The 24,340-nt window shown below is 42.8% G+C and overlaps 1 protein-coding gene across 1 annotated transcript in view; it reads left to right on the plus strand.

Annotated features, from left to right (window-relative positions):
* The window catches only part of LOC129858384 (monocarboxylate transporter 8-like), a 35,169-nt gene extending 15,623 nt beyond the window's left edge, over nt 1-19,546 (plus strand). Inside the window, exons 2-8 of the mRNA XM_055927564.1 lie at nt 5,830-5,974; nt 8,030-8,267; nt 8,416-8,670; nt 12,057-12,200; nt 12,673-12,901; nt 14,867-15,133; nt 15,409-19,546. Coding sequence (XP_055783539.1) covers nt 5,830-5,974; nt 8,030-8,267; nt 8,416-8,670; nt 12,057-12,200; nt 12,673-12,901; nt 14,867-15,117 — 1,262 coding nt within the window. The 3' untranslated portion in view covers nt 15,118-15,133; nt 15,409-19,546. The remainder of the gene's footprint in view (nt 1-5,829; nt 5,975-8,029; nt 8,268-8,415; nt 8,671-12,056; nt 12,201-12,672; nt 12,902-14,866; nt 15,134-15,408) is intronic.
* The last annotated feature ends 4,794 nt before the right edge of the window (nt 19,547-24,340 follow it).

A 24,340-nucleotide genomic window follows, 5' to 3' on the forward strand; every position in this document is an offset into this window, starting at 1 on the left:
CAAACACTAGTCACTGAGCCACTTTGTAACCTGGACCATTACAGTAGTGAGTTCTTGTGCAGCTTGTTGTTTGCCCTTTGCGTGTACATATATCACTGTATCATCTGCATACATTTGAACTTCAGACCCAGTACAGACAGAAGACAGATCATTAATGTACAGGCTGAACAGGAGGGGCCCCAGTATTGACCCTTGGGGCACGCCCACATCATAGCTAAGAGTGGTCAACAGCTCATTGCTCACTCTGACACACTGAGTTCTGCCTTCAAGGTATGATTTCATCCATCTCAAGGCATCGGGGGAAAAGTTGAAGTTGGACAATTTTGTGATGAGAATCTCATGGTTAACAGTATCAAAAGCCTTCCTTCGGTCCACAAACACAGCCCCAACAATGCCCCCTTTGTCCATCTTGGACTTCACATTTTACAGAAGAAAGCAGTTGGCCGTTTCTGTGGAGTGTTTCGCTCTGAAGCCAAACTGCATGGAGTGTAATGTGAAGGGGCTGTTGTTGAGGTGGGCAATCAGCTGTTCTGCTACACACTTTTCAACAACCTTCGACACCACAGGTAGTATACTAATGGGCCTGTAGTTACTCACATCAGCAGGGTCACCCGATTTAAAGATGGCCGTTATTATGTCGGACTTCCATACCCTTGGAAACACCCCCAGACCAATAGATGTGTTGGTAGTACAGCATGTAGTACATCATGTTATTTTATTATTATCCCAGATCAGTGGTTATTAAACAGGTTACACAAGGTGGGGTACAGCATGTTCTGTTATTATTATCCCAGATCAGTGGTTATTAAACAGGTTACACAAGGTGGGGTACAGCATGTTCTGTTATTATTATCCCAGATCAGTGGTTATTAAACAGGTTACACAAGGTGGGGTACAGCATGTTCTGTTATTATTATCCCAGATCAGTGGTTATTAAACAGGTTACACAAGGTGGGGTACAGCATGTTTCTACATGCAGATAAGCCATATTGAGAAGCCTACTGCATGTTTTATACAGGTCAACTAAGGATTCTGCATGTTTCTATGCAGTGCAGGTTAACCCTACTGTGCACAGATGTACAGCATGCTATTATTATAGATCAATGGTTATTCTACAGGTTATATAATGAGGGTACAACATATTATAGAGCAATGGTTATTCTACAGGTTATATAATGAGGGTCAGCATGATATTATTATAGATCAATGGTTATTATACAGGTTATATAATGAGGGTACAACATATTATAGATCAATGGTTATTCTACAGGTTGTATAATGAGGGTACAGCATGATATTAATATAGATCAATGGTTATTCTACTGGTTGTATAATGAGGGTCAGCATGATATTATTATAGATCAATGGTTATTCTACAAGTTATATAATGAGGGTACAACATATTATTATAGATCAATGGTTATTCTACAGGTTATATAATGAGGGTACAACATATTATTATAGATCAATGGTTATTCTACAGGTTATATAATGAGGGTACAACATATTATTATAGATCAATGGTTATTCTACAGGTTATATAATGAGGGTACAACATATTATTATAGATCAATGGTTATTCTACAAGTTATATAATGAGGGTACAACATATTATTATAGATCAATGGTTATTCTACAGGTTATATAATGAGGGTACAACATATTATTATAGATCAATGGTTATTCTACAGGTTATATAATGAGGGTACAACATATTATTATAGATCAATGGTTATTCTACAGGTTGTATAATGAGGGTACAACATATTATTATTATAGATCAATGGTTATTCTACTGGTTGTATAATGAGGGTACAGCATTTTTCTACATGCAGATGAGCCCTATTGAGAAGCCTACTGCATGTTTTATACAGGATATCAGTTACAGCATGTGTATAAATAGGTGAACCTTACTGCTGTGGTCATGAGCACCATGTCGAAATTAACAGGTTAGATTGCGCTGACGTGTTCTTCTGCAGTACACACACGTGGGCTTCTGGAGGTTGTCAACGGGTTCGTTGTGAAAGTTTCAGGTTGTACACGGGTTGTAAATATGTTGCGGACAGGGCATAGACAGGTAGCAGACATGTTGTACTTTAGATAGACTGTCCAGACATCACAGACTTTCAGAAAGTATTCAGACCCCTTGACTTTTCCCACATTTTGTTATGTTACAGCCTTATTCTAAAATAGATTAGATGTTTTTTTCCCCCTCATCAATCTACACACAATACCCCATAATGACAAAGCAAAAACCGTTTTTTATACATTTTTGAAAATGTATAAAAAAAACTGTATTCGGACCCTTTACTAAGGACTTTGTTGAAGCACCTTTGGCAGTGATTACAGCCTTGAGTCTTCATGGGTAGGACGCTACAAGCTTGGCACACCTGTGTTTGGGGAGTTTCTCCCATTCTTCTCTACAGATCCTCTTAAGCTCTGTCAGGTTGGATGGGGAGCGTTGCTGCACAGCTATTTTCAGGTCTCTCCAGAGATGTTCGATCAGGTTCAAGTCCGGGCTCTGGCTGGGTCACTCAAGGACATTCAGAGACTTATCCCGAAGCCACTCCTACGTTGTCTTGGCTGTGTGCTTAGGGTCGTTGTCCTGTTGGAAGCTGAACCTTCACCCCAGTCTGAGGTCCTGAGTGCTCTGGAGCAGGCTTTCATCAAGGATCTCTCTGTACTTTGCTCTGTTAATCTTTCCCTCAATCCTGACTAGTCTCCCAATCCCTGCCACTGAAAAACATCCCCACAGCATGATGCTGCCACCACCATTTATTTTTTTATTTCACCTTTATTTAACCAGGTAGGCCAGTTGAGAACAAGTTCTCCTATACAACTGCGACCTGGCCAAGATAAAGCAAAGCAGTGCGACACAAACAACAACACAGAGTTACACATGGGATAAACAAAAGTACAGTCAATAACACAATAGAAACATCTATATGCAGTGTGTGCAAATGGCGTGAGGTGGTAAGGCAATAAATAGGGCATAGTAGCAAAGTAATTACAATTTAGCAAATTAACACTGGAGTGATAGATGTGCAGATGATGATGTGCAATTAGAAATATTGGTGTGCATAAAAGTAAATAAAAACAATATGGGGATGAGGTAGGTAGTTGGATTGGTTATTTACAGGTGGGCTGTGTCCAGCTGCATCGATCGGTAAGCTGGTCAGATAGCTGATGCTTAAAGTTACTGAGGCAGATATAAGTCTCCAACTTCAGCGATTTTTGCAATTCGTTCCAGTCATTGGCAGCAAAGAACTGGAAGGAAAGGCGGCCAAAGGAGGTATTGGCTTTGGGGATGACCAGTGAGATATACCTGCTGGAGCACATGCTATGGGTGGGTATTGTTATGGTGACCAGTGAGCTGAGATAAGGCAGAGCTTTACCTAGCAAAGACTTATAGATGACCTGGAGCCAGTGGGTCTGGCGACGAATATGTAGCGAGGGCCAGCCGACGAGAGCATACAGGTCGCAGTGGTGGGTAGTATATGGGGCTTTGGTGACAAAACAGATGGCACTGTGATAGACTGCATCCGGTTTGCTGAGTAGAGTGTTGGAGGCTATTTTGTAGATGACATCGCCGAAGTCGAGGATTGGTTGGATAGTCAGTTTTACGAGTGTATGTTTGGCAGCGTGAGTAAAGGAGGCTTTGTTGCGAAATAGGAAGCTGATTCTAGATTTAATTTTGGATTGGAGATGCTTAATATGAGTCTGGAAGGAGAGTTTACAGTCTAGCCAGACACCTAGGTATTTGTAATTGTCCACATATTCTAAGTCAGAACCGTCCAGTAGTAGTGATGCTAGTCGGGCGGGCGGGTGCGGGCAGCGATCGGTTGGAGAGCATGCATTTAGTTTTACTCACATTTAAGATCAGTTGGAGGCCACAGATGGAGTGTTGTATGGCATTGAATCTCATTTGGAGGTTAGTTAACACAGTGTCCAAAGAAGGGCCAGATGTATACAGAATGGTGTTGTCTGCGTAGAGGTGGATCAAGGAATCACCCTCAGCAAGAGCGACATCATTGATATATACAGAGAAAAGAGTCGGCCCGAGGTTTTGAACCCTGTGGTACCGTACCCCCATCGGGACTACCAGAGGTGTGGACAAGAGGTCCTCCGATTTGACACACTGAACTCTATCTGAGAAGTAGTTGGTGAACCAGGCGAGGCAGTCATTTGAGAAACAAAGGCTGTTGAGTCTGCTGATAAGAATGCGATGATTGACAGAGTCGAAAGCCTTGGCCAGGTCGATGAAAATGGCTGCACAGTACTGTCTTTTATCAATGGCGGTTATGAGTTTAGTACCTTGAGCGTGGCTGAGGTGCACCCGTGACCGGCTTGGAAACCGGATTGCACAGCGGAGAAGGTACGGTGGGATTCGAAATGGTCAGTGATCTGTTTGTTAACTTCTCTGGGATATGTGGGACGCTAACGTCCCACTTGGCCAAAAGCCAGAGGAAATGCAGAGCGCCAAATTCAAATAAATTACTGTAAAAATCAAACTTTCATTAAATCACACATGAAAGATACCAAATTAAAGCTACACTTCTTGTGAATCCAGCCAACATGTCAGAATTCAAAAATAGTATTTTCGGCGTAAGAAAACGATGCTATTATCTGAGGATAGCAACAGAGTAAACAAAGAGAGAGAAGCATATTTCAAACCTGCAGGTGTGACACAAAACGCAGAAATAAAAATATAATTCATGCCTTACCTTTGACGAGCTTCTGCTGTTGGCACTCCAATATGCCCCATAAACATCACAAATGGTCCTTTTGTTCGATTAATTCCGTCGATATATATCCAAAATGTCCATTTATTTGGTGTTTTTGATCCAGAAAAACACTGGTTCCAACTTGTGCAACGTGACTACAAAATATCTCAAAAGTTACCTGTAAACTTTGCCAAAACATTTCAAACTACTTTTGTAATACAACTTTAGGTATTTTTTTACGTAAATAATCGATAACATTGAAGACGGGATGATCTGTGTTCAATACAGGATTAAAACAAACTGTAGCTAGCTTTCTGGTCACGCGCCTCTAGCTAACGGTACACTTCAAGTGACCCTCGTTCAAGATGGCCGTACTTCTTCATTACACAAAGGGAAAAAACAATTTCTAAAGACTGTTGACATCCAGTGGAAGCGGTAGGAACTGCAAGAAGGTCAATTAGAAATCTGGATTCCCAATGAAAACCCATTGAAAAGAGAGTGACCTCAATTTTTTTTTATCTGAATGGTTTGTCCTCGGGGTTTCGCCTGCTAAATAAGTTCTGTTATACTCACAGACATGATTCAAACAGTTTTAGAAACTTCAGAGTGTTTTCTATCCAAAGCTACTAATAATATGCATATCTTATCTTCTGGGGATGAGTAGCTGGCAGTTGAATTTGGGTATGCTTTTCATCAAATGCTGCCCCCTATCCTAGAGAAGTTAACTTGGCTTTCAAAGACTTTAGAAAGGCAGGGCAGGATGGATATAGGTCTGTAACAGTTTGGGTCTAGAGTGTCACCCCTTTGAAGAGGGGCTTTCCAGCTTTCCAAACTTTAGAAATAATTGGAAAAAATCAAGGGGTTTGAATACTTTCCGAATGCACCTTACCTTTTGAGTGTGTCAATATTGAAAATAACCATGTGTTCATGTGTGGATTATATTAACCATTTTCTCTGTCCCCCATCCCCCCTCCACATGCCCTCCTTTTTTCTTACCTGTCACATCTCCCACAACCTTCAATCTCCCCCCTTCCTTCCCTCCCTCCCTCCCTCCCTCCACCCCTACCTCTTCCCGACCTGTCTCTACCTCCCTCCCTCCCTCCAGCCTGGGTGGGGGCCCTGGCGATGGGCATGATCTTCTTCTGTTCCCCGGTGGTCTCCATGTTCACGGATCACTTCGGCTGCAGGAAGACAGCTGTGGGCGGAGCCACCGTGGCCTTCATCGGACTCCTCAGCACTGCCTTTGCAACGTAAGAGAACCTTCTGTTCTAGAGCCCTTCTGGAACCCTCCAAACATTCTAGAATCATTAGAACACTCCTCACCTTCTATAACTATTATAACCCATCTACTCTAAAGCCCTTCTAGAACCCTTCACAATCTTTAGAACTCTCCTTGAATGTTTTGCCAATCCTTTTGCCTATCATATCATTTACACGTCCTGCCCTCAGTGACCTGACAATTACACATTCATGCTAAGGTGTCACAGGCTCTGTTCCATATTGACACAAACTTACTACTTATAAGGAAGTCATTTATTCGATATATATTCTAGGTGCTATATTATGCTAGTGTGGGTAGTGTGGAACATCGCACAGTACTGAGAATGCTACCTCTTCACCCATTATAATTAAAACTAGTTTTGCATTGTTTACTTGCAGTTCAAGTCGGAAGTTTACATACACTTGGGTTGGAGTCATTAAAACTCGTTTTTCAACCACTCCACAAATGTCTTGTTTTAACAAACTATAGTTTTGGCAAGTCGGTTAGGACATCTACTTTGTGCATGACACAAGTCATTTTTCCAACAATTGTTTACAGACAGATTATTTCACTTATAATTGACTGTATCACAATTCCAGTGGGGCAGAATTTTACATACACTAAGTTGACTGTGCCTCAAAACAGCTTGGAAAATTCCAGAAAATGATGTCATGGCTTTAGAAGCTTCTGATAGGCTAATTGACATCATTTGAGTCAATTGGAGGTGTACCTGTGGATGTATTTCAAGGCCTACCTTCAAACGCAGTGCCTCTTTGCTTGACATCATGGGAAAATCAAAAGAAATCAGCCAAGACCCCAGAAAAAAATTTGTAGACCTGTACAAGTCTGTTTCATCCTTGGGAGCAATTTCCAAATGCCTGAAGGTACCACGTCCATCTGTACAAATAATAGTATGCAAGTATAAACACCATGGGACCAGGAAGCCGTCATACCGCTCAGGAAGGAGACGAGTTCTGTCTCCTAGAGATGATCGTACTTTGGTGCAAAAAATGCAAATCATTCACAGAAAAACAGCAAAGGACCTTGTAAAGATGCTGGAGGAAACAGGTACAGAAGTATCTATTACCACAGTAAAACAAGTCCTATATCGACATAACCTAAAAGGCCGCTCAGCAAGGAAGAAGCCACTGCTCCAAAACCGCCATAAAAAAGCCAGACTACGGTTTGCAACTGCACATGGGGACAAATATCATACTTTTTGGAGAAATGTCCTCTGGTCTGATGAAACAAAATAGAACTGTTTGGCCATAATTATGTTTGGAGGAAAAAGGGGGAGGTTTGCAAGCCGAAGAACACCATCCCAACTGTGAAGCACGGGGGTGGCAGCATCATGTTGTGGGGGTGCTTTGCTGCAGGAGGGACTGGTGCACTTCACAAAATAGAAGGCATCATGAGGATGTAAAATTATGTGGATATATTGAAGCAACATTTCAAGACTTGAGTCAGGAAGTTAAAGCTTTGTCACAAATGGGTCTTGCAAATGGATAATGACACCAAGCATTCTTCTGAAGTGGCAAAATGGCTGAAGGACAACAAAGTCAAGGTGTTGGAGTGGCCATCACAAAGCCCTGACCTCATTCCCATAGAATATCTGTTGGCAGAACTGAAAAAGCGTGTGCGAGCAAGGGGGCCTACAAACCTGACTCAGTTACACCAGCTCTGTCAGGAGGAATGGGCCAAAATTCACCCAACTTATTGTGGCAAGCTTGTGGAAGGCTACCCGAAACGTTTGACCCAAGTTAAACAATTTAAAGGCAATGCTACCAAATACTAATTGAGTGTATGAAAACTTCTGACCCACTGGGAATGTGGTGAAAGAAATGAAAGCTGAAATAAATCATTCTCTCTACTATTATTCTGACATTTCACATTCTCAAAATAAAGTGGGGATCCTAACTGACCTAAGATGGAATTTTTACGAGGATTAAATTTCAGGAATTGTGAAAAACTGAGTTCAAATGTATTTGGCTAAGGTGTATGTAAACTTCAGACTTCAACTGTACCTCTACCCCTGCCCGCCCAGGTCCCTCAGCCTGCGATATTTCACCTATGGGATCCTGTTTGGCTGTGGCTCGTCCTTTGCCTTCCAGCCCTCCCTGGTGATTCTGGGCCACTACTTCCGGCGGCGGCTGGGCCTGGCCAACGGCGTGGTGACGGCTGGCAGCAGCCTGTTCTCCATGGGCCTCCCAGTGCTGCTCACCAAGGTGGTGGAGCCGCTGGGCCTCAGCAGAACCTTCCAGATCCTCAGCCTCTTCATGCTGGTACTGTTGTGATGTGTTCAGTGATCTTCCATGACACTGCCTTTTTGTTTACATCTTACAGACTTTTTTTGAATGATGTGACTCGTTGAAGTAAACGTTAAATTCGACTTTGAACAAGTTTTTTTTGTTGTTCTCATCAACAAAACAGGTCCAGGCCCTGCTGGCCCTGACCTTCAGACCCCTGCTGCCCCAGAGAGCTCCAATGGGACCACCAGGACCAGGGGGCCCCGTCGGGTCAACACCTCAGCAAGGAGCCACTGCCCGGGGCAGCCACTGGAGCAGGGCCCTGACCCAGGTCAGGAAGGCCTTTAACCTGAAGGTGTTCCACATCGTCACCTACCGGGTGTGGGCTTTCGGGGTTGCTACGGCCGTGCTGGGTTACTTTGTGCCCTACATCCACTTGGTAAGGGCTCAGGGACCATCAATATAATTTCTTGAAGATTTTACCATGTTCTTGATATTGTGTTGTATTTAGGGCCCCTTTTGTCAGAGACACCTGTGCTGTGAGTGAAATTATAATGATGGAATTATAATAATCTGCAGCACAATCTATGATGTGTAACCTTGCCATTTCTATTTAGAATGTTGCTGTTTTTGCGAGGGGAAATAATGCCGCCCTTACTGCTTTTAGTGTCACCTTGATTGGCATGTTACTGTATGTTGGAAAACTAAACTTTCCAACCAAAAGTTCACCAAGTCAACTTCAGAGGAAATCTGTAATATTGTTGTGTGTGTTAGGTTACGTTGGGTTAGGTTGTCATATTGTGTCAGACAGACCCACTTATCTAAAATAAGTAGCCAGTGACATTGTTGCATGGTGATGTGAAGAGTATCAAGGAGACACCTTGTCACAGCAGTATATTTATGAAAACTCCCAGAGGGATGAGGAAGGAGGACAGAAGGAAAAAAGGAGGGAGGGAAAGAGTAGAAAGAAGGGAAAGAGATGGGGAGGTAGGGAGGGAAGAGAAGGGGGGCGGTAGATGTGTAGTGTGACGTTCTGCTACATCTTAGATGTTTAGGCAGCCTCCCCACTGCCTGTCCTGTTTTCTCAGGCCCCAGAGCCAGTCCCAGATGTAAACAAAGCCACCGGCTTTTGTTGTGTGAGCGCCCATGCTGCTAAACTGACTCAGGAAGCTCTTTGCTTTAGGTCAGCCCTAAACATGGGTATCCTATGGCCCTTGATGTTATTCTGGTGCCATGTAGTGCAGTATCAAAGCAGAGGAAACATTTCACATGAACTTGATAGGGGAGAGAAGCTTCTGGTCAGGAAAGGACTTCAGAGGGTTTTGTGTTTTGGATCAGATTCAGGTGTTGGGTGGAGAGGAGAGGAGAGAAGGGAAATTATTCACCTATAGCTCCGCCCCTTCCTGCTTCACTGTTTACGGGTCTTCTGAGAGGAGGACGTGGATGAAAACATTTGTTATTCCAAAGAATGGTTATGGAAGTTTGGAATGTTATAAGGAGAACAAATTCCAGTTTCTAACACGACTCAGGATGAGACCCAAATGCAGACACAGGAGGCAGACCGTTTGAATTTCAGATGTTTATTACAAAACAGGGGGCAGACAAACGGAAGGTCCAGGGCAGGCAGAGGTCAGTAATCCAAGGCAGCATCAATCAGAGACAGAACGGCAGGCAGGCTCAGGGTCGGGGCAGGCAAAATGGTCAGAAACGGGAGGACTAGAAAACAGAAACTAGAGATACGGGAAAGCACGCTGGTAAGATTTGACAAGACAAGATGAACTGGCAACAGACCAACAGAAAAAGCAGGTATAAGTACACAGGATAATGGGGGTAAATGGGAGACACCTGGTGGGGGGTGGAGACAAGCACACGACGGGTGTGACAGTTTCTCCATTAAAATCCCATCACCAAGATTAAAATCAATGTCCTCTATGTAAGGTGAATTCAACATGGGAATAACACACATGAAAGAATCCATGATCACATGCAAGAAATTACTACGCTTTTGAGGCGTAATTCAGTGTTTTTTTGTTTGCTGCTGTTTTGTTTGGCTGCTTCCAACCCCACAGTGTTTGTATGTTTCCAGGGGGCTTGGTTTGAAAGCAACAAGACACCTTTCCGTCATCTTCAATTTAAGCCTACTAGAAAGTGTGTGCCCTCTGGCCTGGAGGGAAGCAAAAGTAATTCACCTACCTAAGAATAGTAAAGCCCCCTTAACTGGCTCAAATAGCCAACCAATGAGCCTGTTACCAACCCTTAGTAAACTTTTGTTGAAAAAAATGTGTTTAACCAGATACAATGCTTTTTAACAGTAAACAAATTGTCAACAGACTTTCAGCACGCGTATTGGGAAGGACATTCAACAAGCACAGCACTTACACAAATGACTGATGATTGGCTGAGAGAAATTGATGGTAAAAAGATTGTGGGCGCTCTTTTGTTAGACTTCAGTGTGGCTTTTGACATCATCGATCATAGTCTGTTGCTGTAAAAACATATGTGTTAGGGCTTTACACACGCTTCTATATTGTGGATATAGAGTTACCTGTCTAATTGAATGGAAGCCTCTCCAACAAAATCCAGGTAGAATCAGGAATTCCCCAGGGCAGCTGTCTAGGCCCCTTACTTTTTCAATCTTTACTAACGACATGCCACTGGCTATGAGTAAAGCCAGTGTGTCTATGTATGAGGATGACTCAACACTATACACGTCAGCTACCATAGTGACTGAAATGACAGCAACACTTAACAAAGAGCTGCAGTTAGTTTCAGAATGGGTGGCAAGGAATAAGTTAGTCCTAAATATAAAAAAAAATTAAAGTATTGTATTTGCGACAAATCATTCACTAAACCTTAAACCTCAGCTTAATCTTGTAATGAATAATGTGGAAATTGAGCAAGTTGAGGAGTTTTAACTACCTGTAACCCTGGATTGTAAACTGTCATGGTCAGAACATATTGATACAACAGTAGCTAAGATGGGGAGAGGTCTGTCGATAATAAAGCGCTGCTCTACCTTAACAGCACTATCAACAAGGCAGGTCCTACAGGCCCTAGTTTTGTTGCAACTGGACTACTTTTCAGTCTTGTGGTCAGGTGCCACATAGAGGGACCTAGGAAAATTGCAATTGACTCAGAACAGGGCAGCACGGCTGGCCCTTGAATGTACACATAGATCTAACATTAATAATATGCATGTCAATCTCTCCTGGCTCAAAGTGGAGGAGAGATTGACTTCATCACTACTTGTATTTATGGGAGATATTGACATGTTGAATGCGCTGAGCTGTCCGTTTGAACTACTGGCACACAGCTCAGACACCCATGCATACCCCACAAGACAGGCCACCGGAGATCTCTTCACAGTCTCCAAGTCCAGAACAGACTGGGAGGCGCACAGTACTACATAGATCCATGACTACATGGAACTCTATTCCACATCAAGTAACTGATGCAAGAAGTAGAATCAGATTTTAAAAACAGCTAAAAATACATCTTATGGAACAGTGGGGACTGTGATGCAACACAAACACAGACACATGCATACACACACACGATAACATACGCACTATACACACATGTACACATGTATGTTGTCTTATAGATATGTGGTAGTAGAGTAGAGGCCTGAGGGCACACACTTAGTGGGTTGTGAAATCTGTTATGAATGTATTGTAATGTTTTTTAAATGTATAACTGCCCTAATTTTGCTGGACCGCAGGAAGAGTAGCTGCTGCCTTGGTATCAGCTATTGGGGATCCATAATAAATACAAATCTGAAAATAAAATGGACGTGAAAGTATTCCGCTTGTTCTTTTCCACCAGATGAACTTTGTGAAAGAGCAGTTCAAGGAGACCCAGAAAGAGTGGATCTTGTTGGTGTGTATAGGAGCCTCATCTGGCGTGGGACGCCTCCTCTTCGGGAAAGTAGGAGACCTCATTCCCGGAGCCAAGAAGATCTGGATGCAGGTGAGGTAACCCTCTTCAGCATCTCATTGTCAGCTTAATTTTAACAAATTCAGATTTTAAATATTGGTTAGCACATCAGCCACATCCCCTTAGTTTTTTCCATGAATGATGATGGCTACTAAAAGCTTCAAATCTAATCTATTTCTGCTCAAATCCATTGGTCAAATACTTGTTGCTCTTCATTTAGTTTACCCGGTAAAATGGAACCAATAGAATTGGTTGAAAGTTTTTGACATGGATTTGACCCATTGGTTGCCATCTTGGTCGGTTACTTTGTAGTTTCTGTATGAAGTGGAAGAGTGTATAAGGGACAAGGTATTAGTCAGGACAGATGTATTGGACAACATTAACCTAAGACTCCTAAGACTCTCTGACACGTTACACAATGACAGTTACTTTGGATAAAATCGTCTGCTAAATGGCATTCATTAATATGTGTTTACTATATTGTCTCTGCTCTTCTCTCCCCCAGTCGGTGTCGTTCATGGTGCTGGGGCTGATGTCCATGATGATCCCCCAGTGCACTGTGTTCGAGGGGCTGATTGTGGTGTGTGTGTTCCTGGGGCTGTGTGACGGCTGCTTCATCACCATCATGGCTCCTATAGCCTTCGAGCTGGTGGGCCCCATGCAGGCCTCCCAGGCTATAGGATACCTACTGGGACTCATGGCCCTGCCCATGACCGCAGGACCCCCCATCGCTGGTGACTACTATCGGTTCCTCAGTTTACTTAACACTGACCTCAAAGATTTTAAATGGCAGATGATAAAGAGATGGTTGACTGCTATCTGACAGGCAATCGCTACTGAGTATCACCTCAACTTTGGAGTGGAAGCCAAGGTGATAAAAAGATGGTTGCTTTCTCTTCAACAGGAACCTATTCCTTCCAATCGAGAAAAGTCAATTCTGTAGCTAGCATAGTGTTACCATATAAGTCCTTTGAGGATACCCACATTCCATAGGGAATTCTAAACAGGGTAGGATTAGGATAATGTATTTTGTGTTTATCATGCCGTTGAGCTGACATGTCTCCTCCAGATACATACGTATATTCACTGTGTTTATGTACATCATTGGTCTTGGCTCTGAATGTAGCTGGTCTACAGAGTAAATAGAATGAGGTTGCATCCCAAATGGAACCCTATTTCCTATTTAGTGCACTCTTTTTCACAAGGGCCCATAGAGGTCTGGTCAAAAGTAGTGCACTATGTAGGGAATAGGGTGAAATTTGAGATGCACACCGAGTAAAGTGGCAGAGTTCCAGGGCTGGTGATTTGTTACAGAGGGAATAAGATACAGAGGGAGTAGTAGCCTCGGATAGCGGATAGTTTAGCGATGGGTTGTTGACATGATGGCTGCATTTTCTGGGGCTCTGCCACTCTCCACTGCCACGCTTCAGGCTCCACCGCCACTCCCCACATTCCTGTTCAGACCACCAGGGTGCTGTTCAGAGTGATGCAATGATTCTGATAGAAATGTATTACGTAGAACAAATATCATCAGTCATGTTGAATAGGAGTCATTTCATACATTATATTTCTATGTGCAACATTGAGAATAGTTTCCTCTGGCTGAATACACTCCAGAGGTCACAGTGAGGAGGAGGAGGAATCCTGCCCCATCAGCTTACAGCAGGAGCACCCAGACTGGACATAAGTCTGTCTGCTCGCCTCCCTGCAGACCTGAGTTCGAATAGTATTCGATTTAAAAAAAGAATACTTTGAGCTTTGCTTGAGTCTGCCCTGAGTGCCAGATGTGTGGAGTTTGCATGCTGCACTTTAGTGGATTATTCCGTTGGTTACATCACGCCAGGCAAGCTCAATCAAGCACGGATAAAGTATTTGAAAGATTCGGAATAATATTTGAACCCAGGTCTGTCTCCCGGCTCGTCCTCCTTCTCAGAGCCTCAGTGTTCTGTATTGACATTGCGTCCTGTGAGGCCTGGCTGAATCTCTCTCTGCTTAGTGCCAGATGTTGGATGAGTTATCTATCTCGTTTCCAGCCCTTGTTTATGGCAGGGCCACTTAGCTAGCTAGCTCCTTACTGAATATTTTGGCCAGTGTTCCCCATCACCCTGGACACACATTAGATACACTTTACTGAGGATTTTCTTTTACAAAATGTTCCCCAATCTAGTGGTACTCACGGTTTCTATGGTTACCCTATAAAAATAAAGCGTCTGACTGGAACCTCTTAGTCCACATTCACTCTTCACAGATACAGAGCAGCATTTAGGACTGACCGGTATTGTTTCTTGGAAGACCAGGCAAACCACTAAACCGACTTGAACAACCTCTCACAGTTATTAGAGATGCTGATGCTGTACCACCTGACAGCACTCGAGACTAATAAACTATGACTTCTCTTCTTAGAGATGTTTATGACCGCTAATTATTAGTTCTGAGCTAGTTCCTGGAAGAAGAACAGACAAACAGGTAAAACAACTTGAATCACCAAGATAGTGGGTGAATCTCAAAGCACATTGGAGCAAAAGATCTAAAGCTCCTCCACTCAGATCTTCTCCACCAATGAATTTTGAGAAAGATGCGTTGAGAGTGGACACAAGGAATCAAGGAAATACAATTGATTCGCTCAGTGATTCTCTCTTGAATAGCGAGTAGTGGTTCCATACACTACATCTGAAACCTCTCCCTCCCTTGTCCCCCAGGACTCCTGCATGGCTACTGTGGTGATTACAACATGGCCTTCTACCTGGCAGGGGGCCCTCCCATCGTGGGGGGCATGGTGCTGTTCTTTGTGCCCCTGATACACCGACGGCAGCAGAGAGCCCTTGAGGGTCAGGTTGGGGGGCCGGAGGACCCCTGCACAGATCACATGCTGCCTCCGGCAGGAGGCCCCAAGGGCTGCTCTAACGGAGAAATGCTGCCTGGATACACCGACGTGGAGACACACATCTGAGTAGCACTACACTAAGGTATGAGAAGGGAGGTGTGTGTGTGTGTGTACACACACAGGCATGCATGCACACACACACACACACACACACACACACACACACACACACACACACACACACACACACACACACACACACACACACACACACACACACACACACACACACACACACACACACACACACACACACACACACACACACACACACACACACACACACACACACACACACAAAGATCCTAGATTGAAATTACAATCATCTTCTCATGTTTTCCTTCTTCCTTCTCTCAGGGATTCTATTCACCAGCACCTGAGATCTGACCGTCCCTTGCACCTCCTCCCTTCCCCCGGTCCCAGACCCCTGGCCCCTAACCACGGACTACCTGCTGATGTACCTCTCAACCTCTGACACAGTTTCTATAGGAACCCACCTCCTGTCTATAGGAAGCTCCCTCCTCTCTGAATGCCATTAGTTCCTTATAGTGATCCCTGTGGTCTAAGGAGAGATGGGGAGAAGGTTTTTTGCCCTCTGAAGCAAAGGAGGAACACATCGCTGACCAACCTCCTTGAACGAAGAGACAATTGGCATTATCATAGGATCTGGGCGTCACACAATCCAAAACAGTGTTCTCTTTCCCCGTGGCTTTAAGCTCATCTAAAACGGGAATGCACACAATAGGTGTGTACCATTTAGAGCTGGCCGCCTGGAAGAAATCATTTTTTAAATCCTATAGCGTCTGGAATCAGAGTATGTAAATGATTTAATATGCTTCAGTAGGTTTTTAAATGACAGATTATTCAGAAAGATAAATAGTAGTAGAGTAATTGAATGGAGTACTTTGTTCTACTCTGTCTAGACCACAAGCATCTCACACTTTATTTCATATGTTCCTTCTGTCTCTAGGTGTTTCATTACATAGGTCTAGGGCATAATATAGGACATTGGAAAGATTTCAGTTATTATGACAACTTATTGCAGTTACATTTTACAAGTCTCAGTTTATTTTGTTTATGATAGACCAAGGAAGAACACATATCTGTTTCAGTTGTGTATTATACTATAGGTCTCCATGGTGATTCCCCCTTGGAAAAGCCACTAAAACAGTCACCTCAACCACATACGTACTTATGCAGTTTTTCCATATGTAACCCGTGCCATGATGGAGCTACAGATAGAGAGCCAGACCAGACTGAACAGATTATTTACCGGCTTCAGACTTTGTAGTCTTAAATCATTTTTTTTAACAGTTATATTTCTAAGACTTTAAGTCAATCAAATTTTAATTGAAACTAAATACACCTCTCTGAGATGTTTTGCCAAATTTTTATTTACTCTGCAGATTTGTTTTTATTGTTTTAAGTTTCTAATGTTTTTTATTTGTTTTTACCGTCTGTTTCTTCCAATGGCATTGTGATCTTGTTATTCCCATGGGGGTGAATCCTGACTTCCAATGTGAGACTCCCATTGACATCAATGTATGACTATGTGAAAATTCTACTTAAGTGAAAGTTTTACTTAATAAATGGAAGTTAGGATTCTCCCCATTGTCAGTCAAGAATTGAGCCATAGATCTGGTCCGTGGTCTGAAATCTAGCGGTGCTAATAATGATAATGAATTATCCACTGATATACAGTTGTTGAGAAATAAGACTGGCAGTTTATTAGAAAGAAAAATAACCTTTAGTCTGCCAGATTCTTTGCGAACAATCAAAATCTATATTAAGGGCATTGAGCTTAATTTTGAATGGAAAGGCCATCGTTTTTGCTGTGTGTTTGTGTGTTAGTTAGGGCATTGGGCCACAGACCACAGAATGATTGGTATTACATACATGCACTCATTGGCTATATCCTTTTTTCAGCCTGATCCCCATCGGTCCACATCAAACATCTTTGTTGATGAGTTTGCTGCTTCTTATCTTCAGATGACAACATACTGTTTGTTGGGTTCATACGTCGTCACGGTAATAACCAGATACTGCCTCATGGAGATTCTCACTCTAGTAGAGAAATTCATTCAATTGCAGTTGCTGTTACGTTTCGTAAATGTTAAACGGACCACTTACCTCCTTGAGATGACATTTTCCACACGACAGAATGGTTGAATGAGAGTGTCCCAAATGGCACCCTTTTCTCTATATAGTGCTCTATGGTCACTGGTCAAAAGTACTGCACTATTAAGGCAATAGAATGCCATTTGGGACACAGTCTAGGCCTAATAGAGGACAGAGAGGGAAACAGAGAGAGGACAAAGACGTCAATACCTCAGTAATCTAGTTAAATATGTTGGTATTCTTCAAATCATGACATCATACTTCCAAGTGAAATGAAATGGTTGCTATTTTTTTTCTTCTACAGCTGTTAGCTTCAGATCCACTGAGCTGAACATACTGCCAAAAACTTCCAAAAACCCTATTCTCAAACTACAATGCTTCACTCCAGTTATTAATATTCGTTAGTACTTGTGTGTGTGTCTGTCTGTGCGTTCACTGTGTGTGTGTCTATGTGTGTGTGTGCACTCAGATTTATGAGATTTACCTTCCCGCTCCCCCATCTGGCTGTGATCCATACTTTTAAACTCTTTATTTTTCCTTCCTGCTGCTCTAAATGTCATTCCCTCTGACAGTTCAGTCCCTGCCATATAATATAGATATGATCATTATGGTCCTTGCCTCCATTAAGGCTGCAGACTGAGTGGACTACTCTGACTGTTACCTCATTAAGTTCCTCCATCTCTTCTGTTGATCTCACCGCCATGCTGCTCCTATATCTCCTACAGCTGTTCTGAGAGCCCGCTAGCTCACCATGCATTATCATCCTTAGGCTATAGATCGAAAGAGGAAACCTTGTTTGATCAAGCAAGCTGTAATGCAAAATGTACTTTTTGATAATTCATTTTGATCGTTCTCCTACAGTTGGTCAGAGAGCTTGCTGGCTCTAGCCTGGTTAAACCAGATTGAACCATTGTGAGTGCAGCATTCAGTCTGGTCTACCAGGCTATGCTCCTGTCTCACCAAGCATCCTTATACTGTAGAGATGCAGAGTAAACTGTTCTGTTTGCTCGTTGTAAGCAAACACTACACAATGTACTTTTTATCATTCTCTTGTTTAGTTTGGCACGTGTCATTGTTCTGTTTGTGTTTTGATGAGATGGGCTATTGAGATAGAAACATATTTGGACAGGAGTGGTTAATGACTGATAGTGAAACATGCAGCCTTCATGGTGTTGTTTGCTTAACCAATGTTTGGCTAGTCAAAGTCCTGTTGTCTTTGCAGCCTTGGTGGCCCAGCGGGGACAGTGGTTTCTGAGTGGGCACTAGTGCAGATTGCACCCTAAATGTCTAGGCCCAGTACCAGTTCAAGGAACAGTCACAGATAGGGTCACATGCTACATTAGCTTACATGTACACTATGAGAGTAGAATCTCATCATAAATCTACATATTTACACAGCTTAATAACTACATTTTTTATTTTTTTTTTCCTAATATTGTTGATATTTTAATTGTATCTCGCCCTATAGCAGCCATAGCATTCTGAACCCCAGTGATCTTTTGGGAGTTTTCACCCATTTTCTTTTGTCAAGATGTAATTTTTTTGTCCAATCCAGCCCAGTGTGTGTTAGACAGGGCTGTCAGATAAGGTCAGATGCAGTCCTCTTTTTATTACATCCTTGGGCTGGTGTACACCATGTCTCTGTCCCAAATGGAACCCTATTCCCTATATAGCGGGCTACATTTGACCAGAGCCCTGGTATTTTTTTTAATACACTATATAGGGAATAGGGTGCCATTTTGGATGTATCCCTTGTCTTTATACTTCTGACCCCACTTATCTACCCTACCTACAGTCTCTTCTTCTATAGCTTTTGCTGTATCACCCATAGACTGTACACCACCCTGACTGTATCGCTCGTAGACTGGTCATCACCCTGACTGTATCACGTGTAGACTGCACATCACCCTGACTGTGTCGCCCGTAGACTGGTCATCACCCTGACTGTATCGCGTGTAGACTGCACATCACCCTGACTGTGTCGCCCGTAGAATGTACATCATCCTTGCTGTATCTCCCGTAGACTGTGCATCACCCGTAGGCTGCATCACCCTGACTGCTGCTCTTGTTTAATCTTTTAACTCATCTCTCCCTCTGTTATCTTTTGCACATGTTTCTGCCTAAATTTTCATCACAACTCTCACCTCAGATTTTCTACCAACTGTCAGCAATCTCTTCCTGAACCTGAACTTTTCAAATATATATTTTTAGTTGTATTTTTTCAAGAAACGTTATAACAATAGGAATCACAAGATTTGAAATTAAGACTTATGCTGCTAGATAAACTTAATTTTTTTGGGTGAAGTTATTTTGGATCTGTAGTAAAACACAATTTGTTATTGTTTTCTATTAAACCAACAATAAATGTTTAATATGATGAGAACTGCATGAGTTTTCTTTGGCCAGCTGAGTAAAGCCATCCACTGCATTATACTGTATGTCTCTGGATATAACATACTGCCTGTAACACGTGTGTATGTGTGTGTGACTCATTGCGAAATTCACTGAGGCTGAGCATCATGGTGTATGTTATCCGCCCCCTGACTAACTGCCGAGTTTGCATATGGTCTAGTTTAAAGGATGTGAAATTACGTTCGCTCTGACTAATTGGGAAACAGTGTATATGTTAGCCCTGTGACTAACTGCCATATTCTCATATGAACATGGTTTAGTTAGGTACGACAGTAGTTAATACCATAAATGTGTTATGTGATGTTAAATGTGATGTTGTTTTAGCTCGGTCTCAGTATGACTCGGGGAAATTAAATTATGCCTATGTTATCCGACCCCTGACTGCCATATATTTCCATATGAACACGGCTCAGTGCAGCCAGGCGTCAAGCTGTTGTCTGTGGTCCAAATGGCACCCTATTCCTTTATAGTGCACTACTTTTGACCAGGGCCCATAGTGTGACATTGGATTGCACATGTTCTCTGCTTCTGCTCCCCGCTCTCCCATTTGACCCACTTTACTCACTCAGCAGCCAATCGGCCAATCAAACATGAGTTAGCGAGCTTGCTCCATTGAATGCCCCAGAAAAGAACCAACAGAATTCTGTTCAGTTCTTAGAACTACCGGCAGCCAGGCATGTTGTACTACCCTGCTGCACCCCTCTCTGGTGGCTTACAATCAGGCAAAGCAGGTCTGAGCCTGGCCTGTACTGGGATGGATGGATGGATGGATGAATAGCTTGAGTGATTGGGTTTTAAGTAGAACAGTGGTGGGGAGCAGGGGACTGTGTGAATAGACACAACGGGGTTGTTGCCAAAATGCTGCACAAATGTTTTTTTATTACTTTCTGTTGCTTTCTCCTGTGTGTGTGAATGGGGTTTTATATACAGAACAAAAATATAAACGCAACAATTTCAATTAATGTACTGAGTTACAGTTCATATAAGGAAATCAGTCAATTTAAATAAATTTATTAGGCCCTAATCTATGGATTTCACATGCCTGGGCAGGGGCGCCGCCATGGGTGGGCCTGGGAGGGCATAGGCCCACCCACTGGGGAGCCAATCAGAATGAGTTTTTCCCCACAAAAGGGCTTTATTACAGACAGAAATACTCCTCAGTTTTATCAGCTTTCTGGGTGGCTGGTCTCTGACGATCCCACATGTGAAGAAGCATGATATGGAGGTCCTGCTACTTTGGAGGCGGTTTATGGTCGATAATTTAACATTAAATTCTCTGGCAACAGCACTGGTGGACATTCTTGCAGCCATCATGCCAATTGCACTCTGGCTCAAAACTTGACATCTGTGGCATTGTGTTGTGTGACAAAACTGCACATTTTAGTGGCCTTTTATTGTCCACAGCACAAGGTGCACCTGTGTAATGATCATGCTGTTTAATCCACTTCTTGATATGCCACACCTGTCAGGTGGATGGATTATCTTGGCAAAGGAGAATGCTCACTAACGGACGTAAAACAAAATTGTGCACAAAATTTGAAAGAAATAAGCTTTTTGTGAGTAAGGAACATTTCTGGGATCTTTTATTTCAGCTCATAAAACATGGGACCAACACTTTTTACATGTTGCGTTTATATTTTTGCTCAGTATAGATGGCTCTTGTAGGAAGAATAGGTTGGTTGGCCAGTAGGGACCCAGCAGTAGCTGACTGGTGCACCAGCACAGCGTCTCCAGAAGAGGGAGCTGTCTCCGCTTCAGAACACGGTGAGTCATACAGTAGGCCTACTGAACACAACTAAACCCTATTGTTTCTAGGGAGAACCCAAAAACGGCTAAACTTGACACATGTCATGTTCACTATGTAATGGAGCATGGAGAAATAAAATAAAACCCCACTATGCCTTAGTACAGTATTACCACACACAGATCAACTGAACCACCTCATTGCATAACCATACATTTTTTGCCACATTGTGAAATCTACCTTCAGGGATTTGGCTCATTTTACGTACTTTGGAAACTACTACCAGACTACGCAGAATAATCAGTCACATGGAAATCCCATTACTTCTTTTACCATAAAGACCATCTGTAAATACTTAAATTACCGAAAGTAGAAACTTGTGTGTGCGCTTCAGGGTCCTTAGAGTTATTGTTGTGTAGACATGGGGTCTGTGGTTCCAGGAGGAAGAGATAAGAGAAAAGAGAAATGATAACAGTGTGGCCATAGTAGTCCCCAGTGGTACGACTCACACCTAGTAACTTCCTTCCTATTCTGAAACTTCTCTCACACCAATCTGCCACTAGAGGACCTGGAGCTCCTTTGATGGTGTCACATGATCTATATTGTTGTTACAAACTAACTTACACACCCATAGGAAAGAGGGTTTGCCAAGTAATAACAGAGAGTCCAGTCATCATTACTTACATGACTAAGTAAAGTAAGTAAGCCTTGTCCGAACCACAAAGGCCCATAGGGGCAAGTTAGGGCTATGTCCTGTTTCTGTAGCGTGAGGAAGCTTGATGTACAAGTACACCCCCTGGACAGGACGTTAGTATGATTAAGACCTATTAAGGTTTTATTGGAGCAAAAACCAGGTGAATATACATGATCCTGTTCCCATTGTGATAGGGATTGTGTTCTGTTATTGTTTGGTCAGGGATAAAGTGTGACATGTTGTGCTACTGTCTGTCTGTCATCCCACCAGGCACAGACGTCAGCTCAACGTCTAGTTTTGATTTATATTTGGTTGAGTTGTCAAGGAACAATAATTTGCTATGAAATCAACAAAACATGTCACCATGTCATTGCATTTCAGTTAAAAGTTAGGTGAAAAAAAATTGGAAATGCCGTTACTTTCAAATCCAATCAGTTTTCCACATTGATTCAACGTCCTCATATTAGATTTTTGCAGTTGAAAGGACGTGGAAACAACGTTAATTCAACCAGTTTGTGGCCAGTGGGATGTTTTTGCCAACATTTGTCCAGCAGAGTTGTCTGTTTGTTCTCCCCATCCAAACCAAACAACATGGCTTTGTGGTCAACTTCCTCAGTGAGGGGCTGATAACGAGAAGATTTATGTGCCCAGTGTCCACAAACACACTGCTCACTGTACTCCCTTTCTCACACACACTGCGGTCTCTCTCTCTCTTCCTCTCTCTCTCTACATCTTTCTCCCTCTCACTGCTGTATTTCTCTCTCTCTGTTTTTCTACTACACTGAACAAAAATATAAACGCAACAATTTCAAAGATTTTACTGAGTTACAGTTCATATAAGAAAATCAGTTAATTGAAATAAATTCATTAGGCCCTGATTTATGGATTTCACATGACTTGGAATACAGATATGCTGATGGTCACAGACACCTTAAAAAGAAGGTAGGGGCGTGGATCAGAAAACCAGTCAGTATCTGGTGTGACCACCATTTGCCTCATGCAGCGTGACACATCTCCTTCTCATAGAGTTGATCAGGCTGTTGATTGTGGCCTGTGGAATGTTGTCCCACTCTTCTTCAATTGCTGTGCGAAGTCGCTGGATATTGGCGGGAACTGGAACATGCTGTCATACATCAATCCAGAGCATCCCAAACATGCTCAATGGATGACATGTCTGGTGAGTATGCAGGCCATGGAAGAACTGGGACATTTTCAGCTTCCAGGAATTGTGTACAGATCCTTGCGACATATTGAAACGTGGTGATGGCAGCGGATGAATGGCATGACAATGGATCTCGTCATGGTATCTATGTGCATTCAAATTGCCATCGATAAAATACAATTGTGTTTGTTGTCGGTAGCTTATGCCTGCCCATACCCTTACCGCCCACCACCTTGGCGCTCTGTTCACAACGTTGACATCCACAAACAGCTCGCCCACACGACGCCATACACGCTGCCATCTGCCCGGTACCGTTGAAACCGGGATTAATCCGTGAAGAGCACACTACTCCAGGATGCCAGTGGCCATCGAATGTGAGCATTATGATGCCGAACTGCAGTCACGTCAAGACCCTGGTGACGACGACGAGCACACAGATGAGCTTCCCTGAGACGGTTTCTGACAGTTTGTGCAGAAATCCTTCGGTTGTGTCCAAACCCACAGTTTCATCAGCTGTCTGGGTGGCTGGTCTCAGACAGGTGAAGAAGCTAGATGTGGAGGTCCTGGGCTGGCGTGGTTACATGTGGTCTGCGGTTGTGAAGACGGTTGGACATACTGCCAAATTCTCTAAAATTACATTGGAGGCAGTTTGTGGTAGAGAAATGATCATTCAATTCTCTGACAACAGCTCTGGTGGACATTCCTGCAGTCAGCATGTCAATTGCACGCTCCCTAAAAACCTAAGATATCTGTGGCATTGTGTTGTGTGACAAAACTGCACATTTTAGAGTGGCCTTTTATTGTCCCCAGCACAAGGTGTACCTTTGTAATGATCATGCTTCTTGATATGCCATACCTGTCAGGTGGATGGATTATCTTGGAAAAGGAGAAATACTCACTAACAGGGATGTAAACTAATTTGAGTACAACATTTGAAAGAAATAAACTTTTTGTGCGTATGGAAGATTTCTAGGATTTTATTTCAGCTCATGGATTATGGGACCAACATTTTCCATGTTGCGTTTATATTTTTGTTCAGTATAGATTAGAAATTTCTGAAGAACCGTATTGTCATCTTTATATCGTTACTCTTCATTTTCTTTACGAGTGGAACAATGGCCATATCAATCACACTTGCCAAATAGCTTGAGAGACTGTG

The sequence above is a fragment of the Salvelinus fontinalis genome, chromosome 6, assembly GCF_029448725.1.
Source record: "Salvelinus fontinalis isolate EN_2023a chromosome 6, ASM2944872v1, whole genome shotgun sequence".
NCBI classification, from domain to species: domain Eukaryota; kingdom Metazoa; phylum Chordata; class Actinopteri; order Salmoniformes; family Salmonidae; genus Salvelinus; species Salvelinus fontinalis.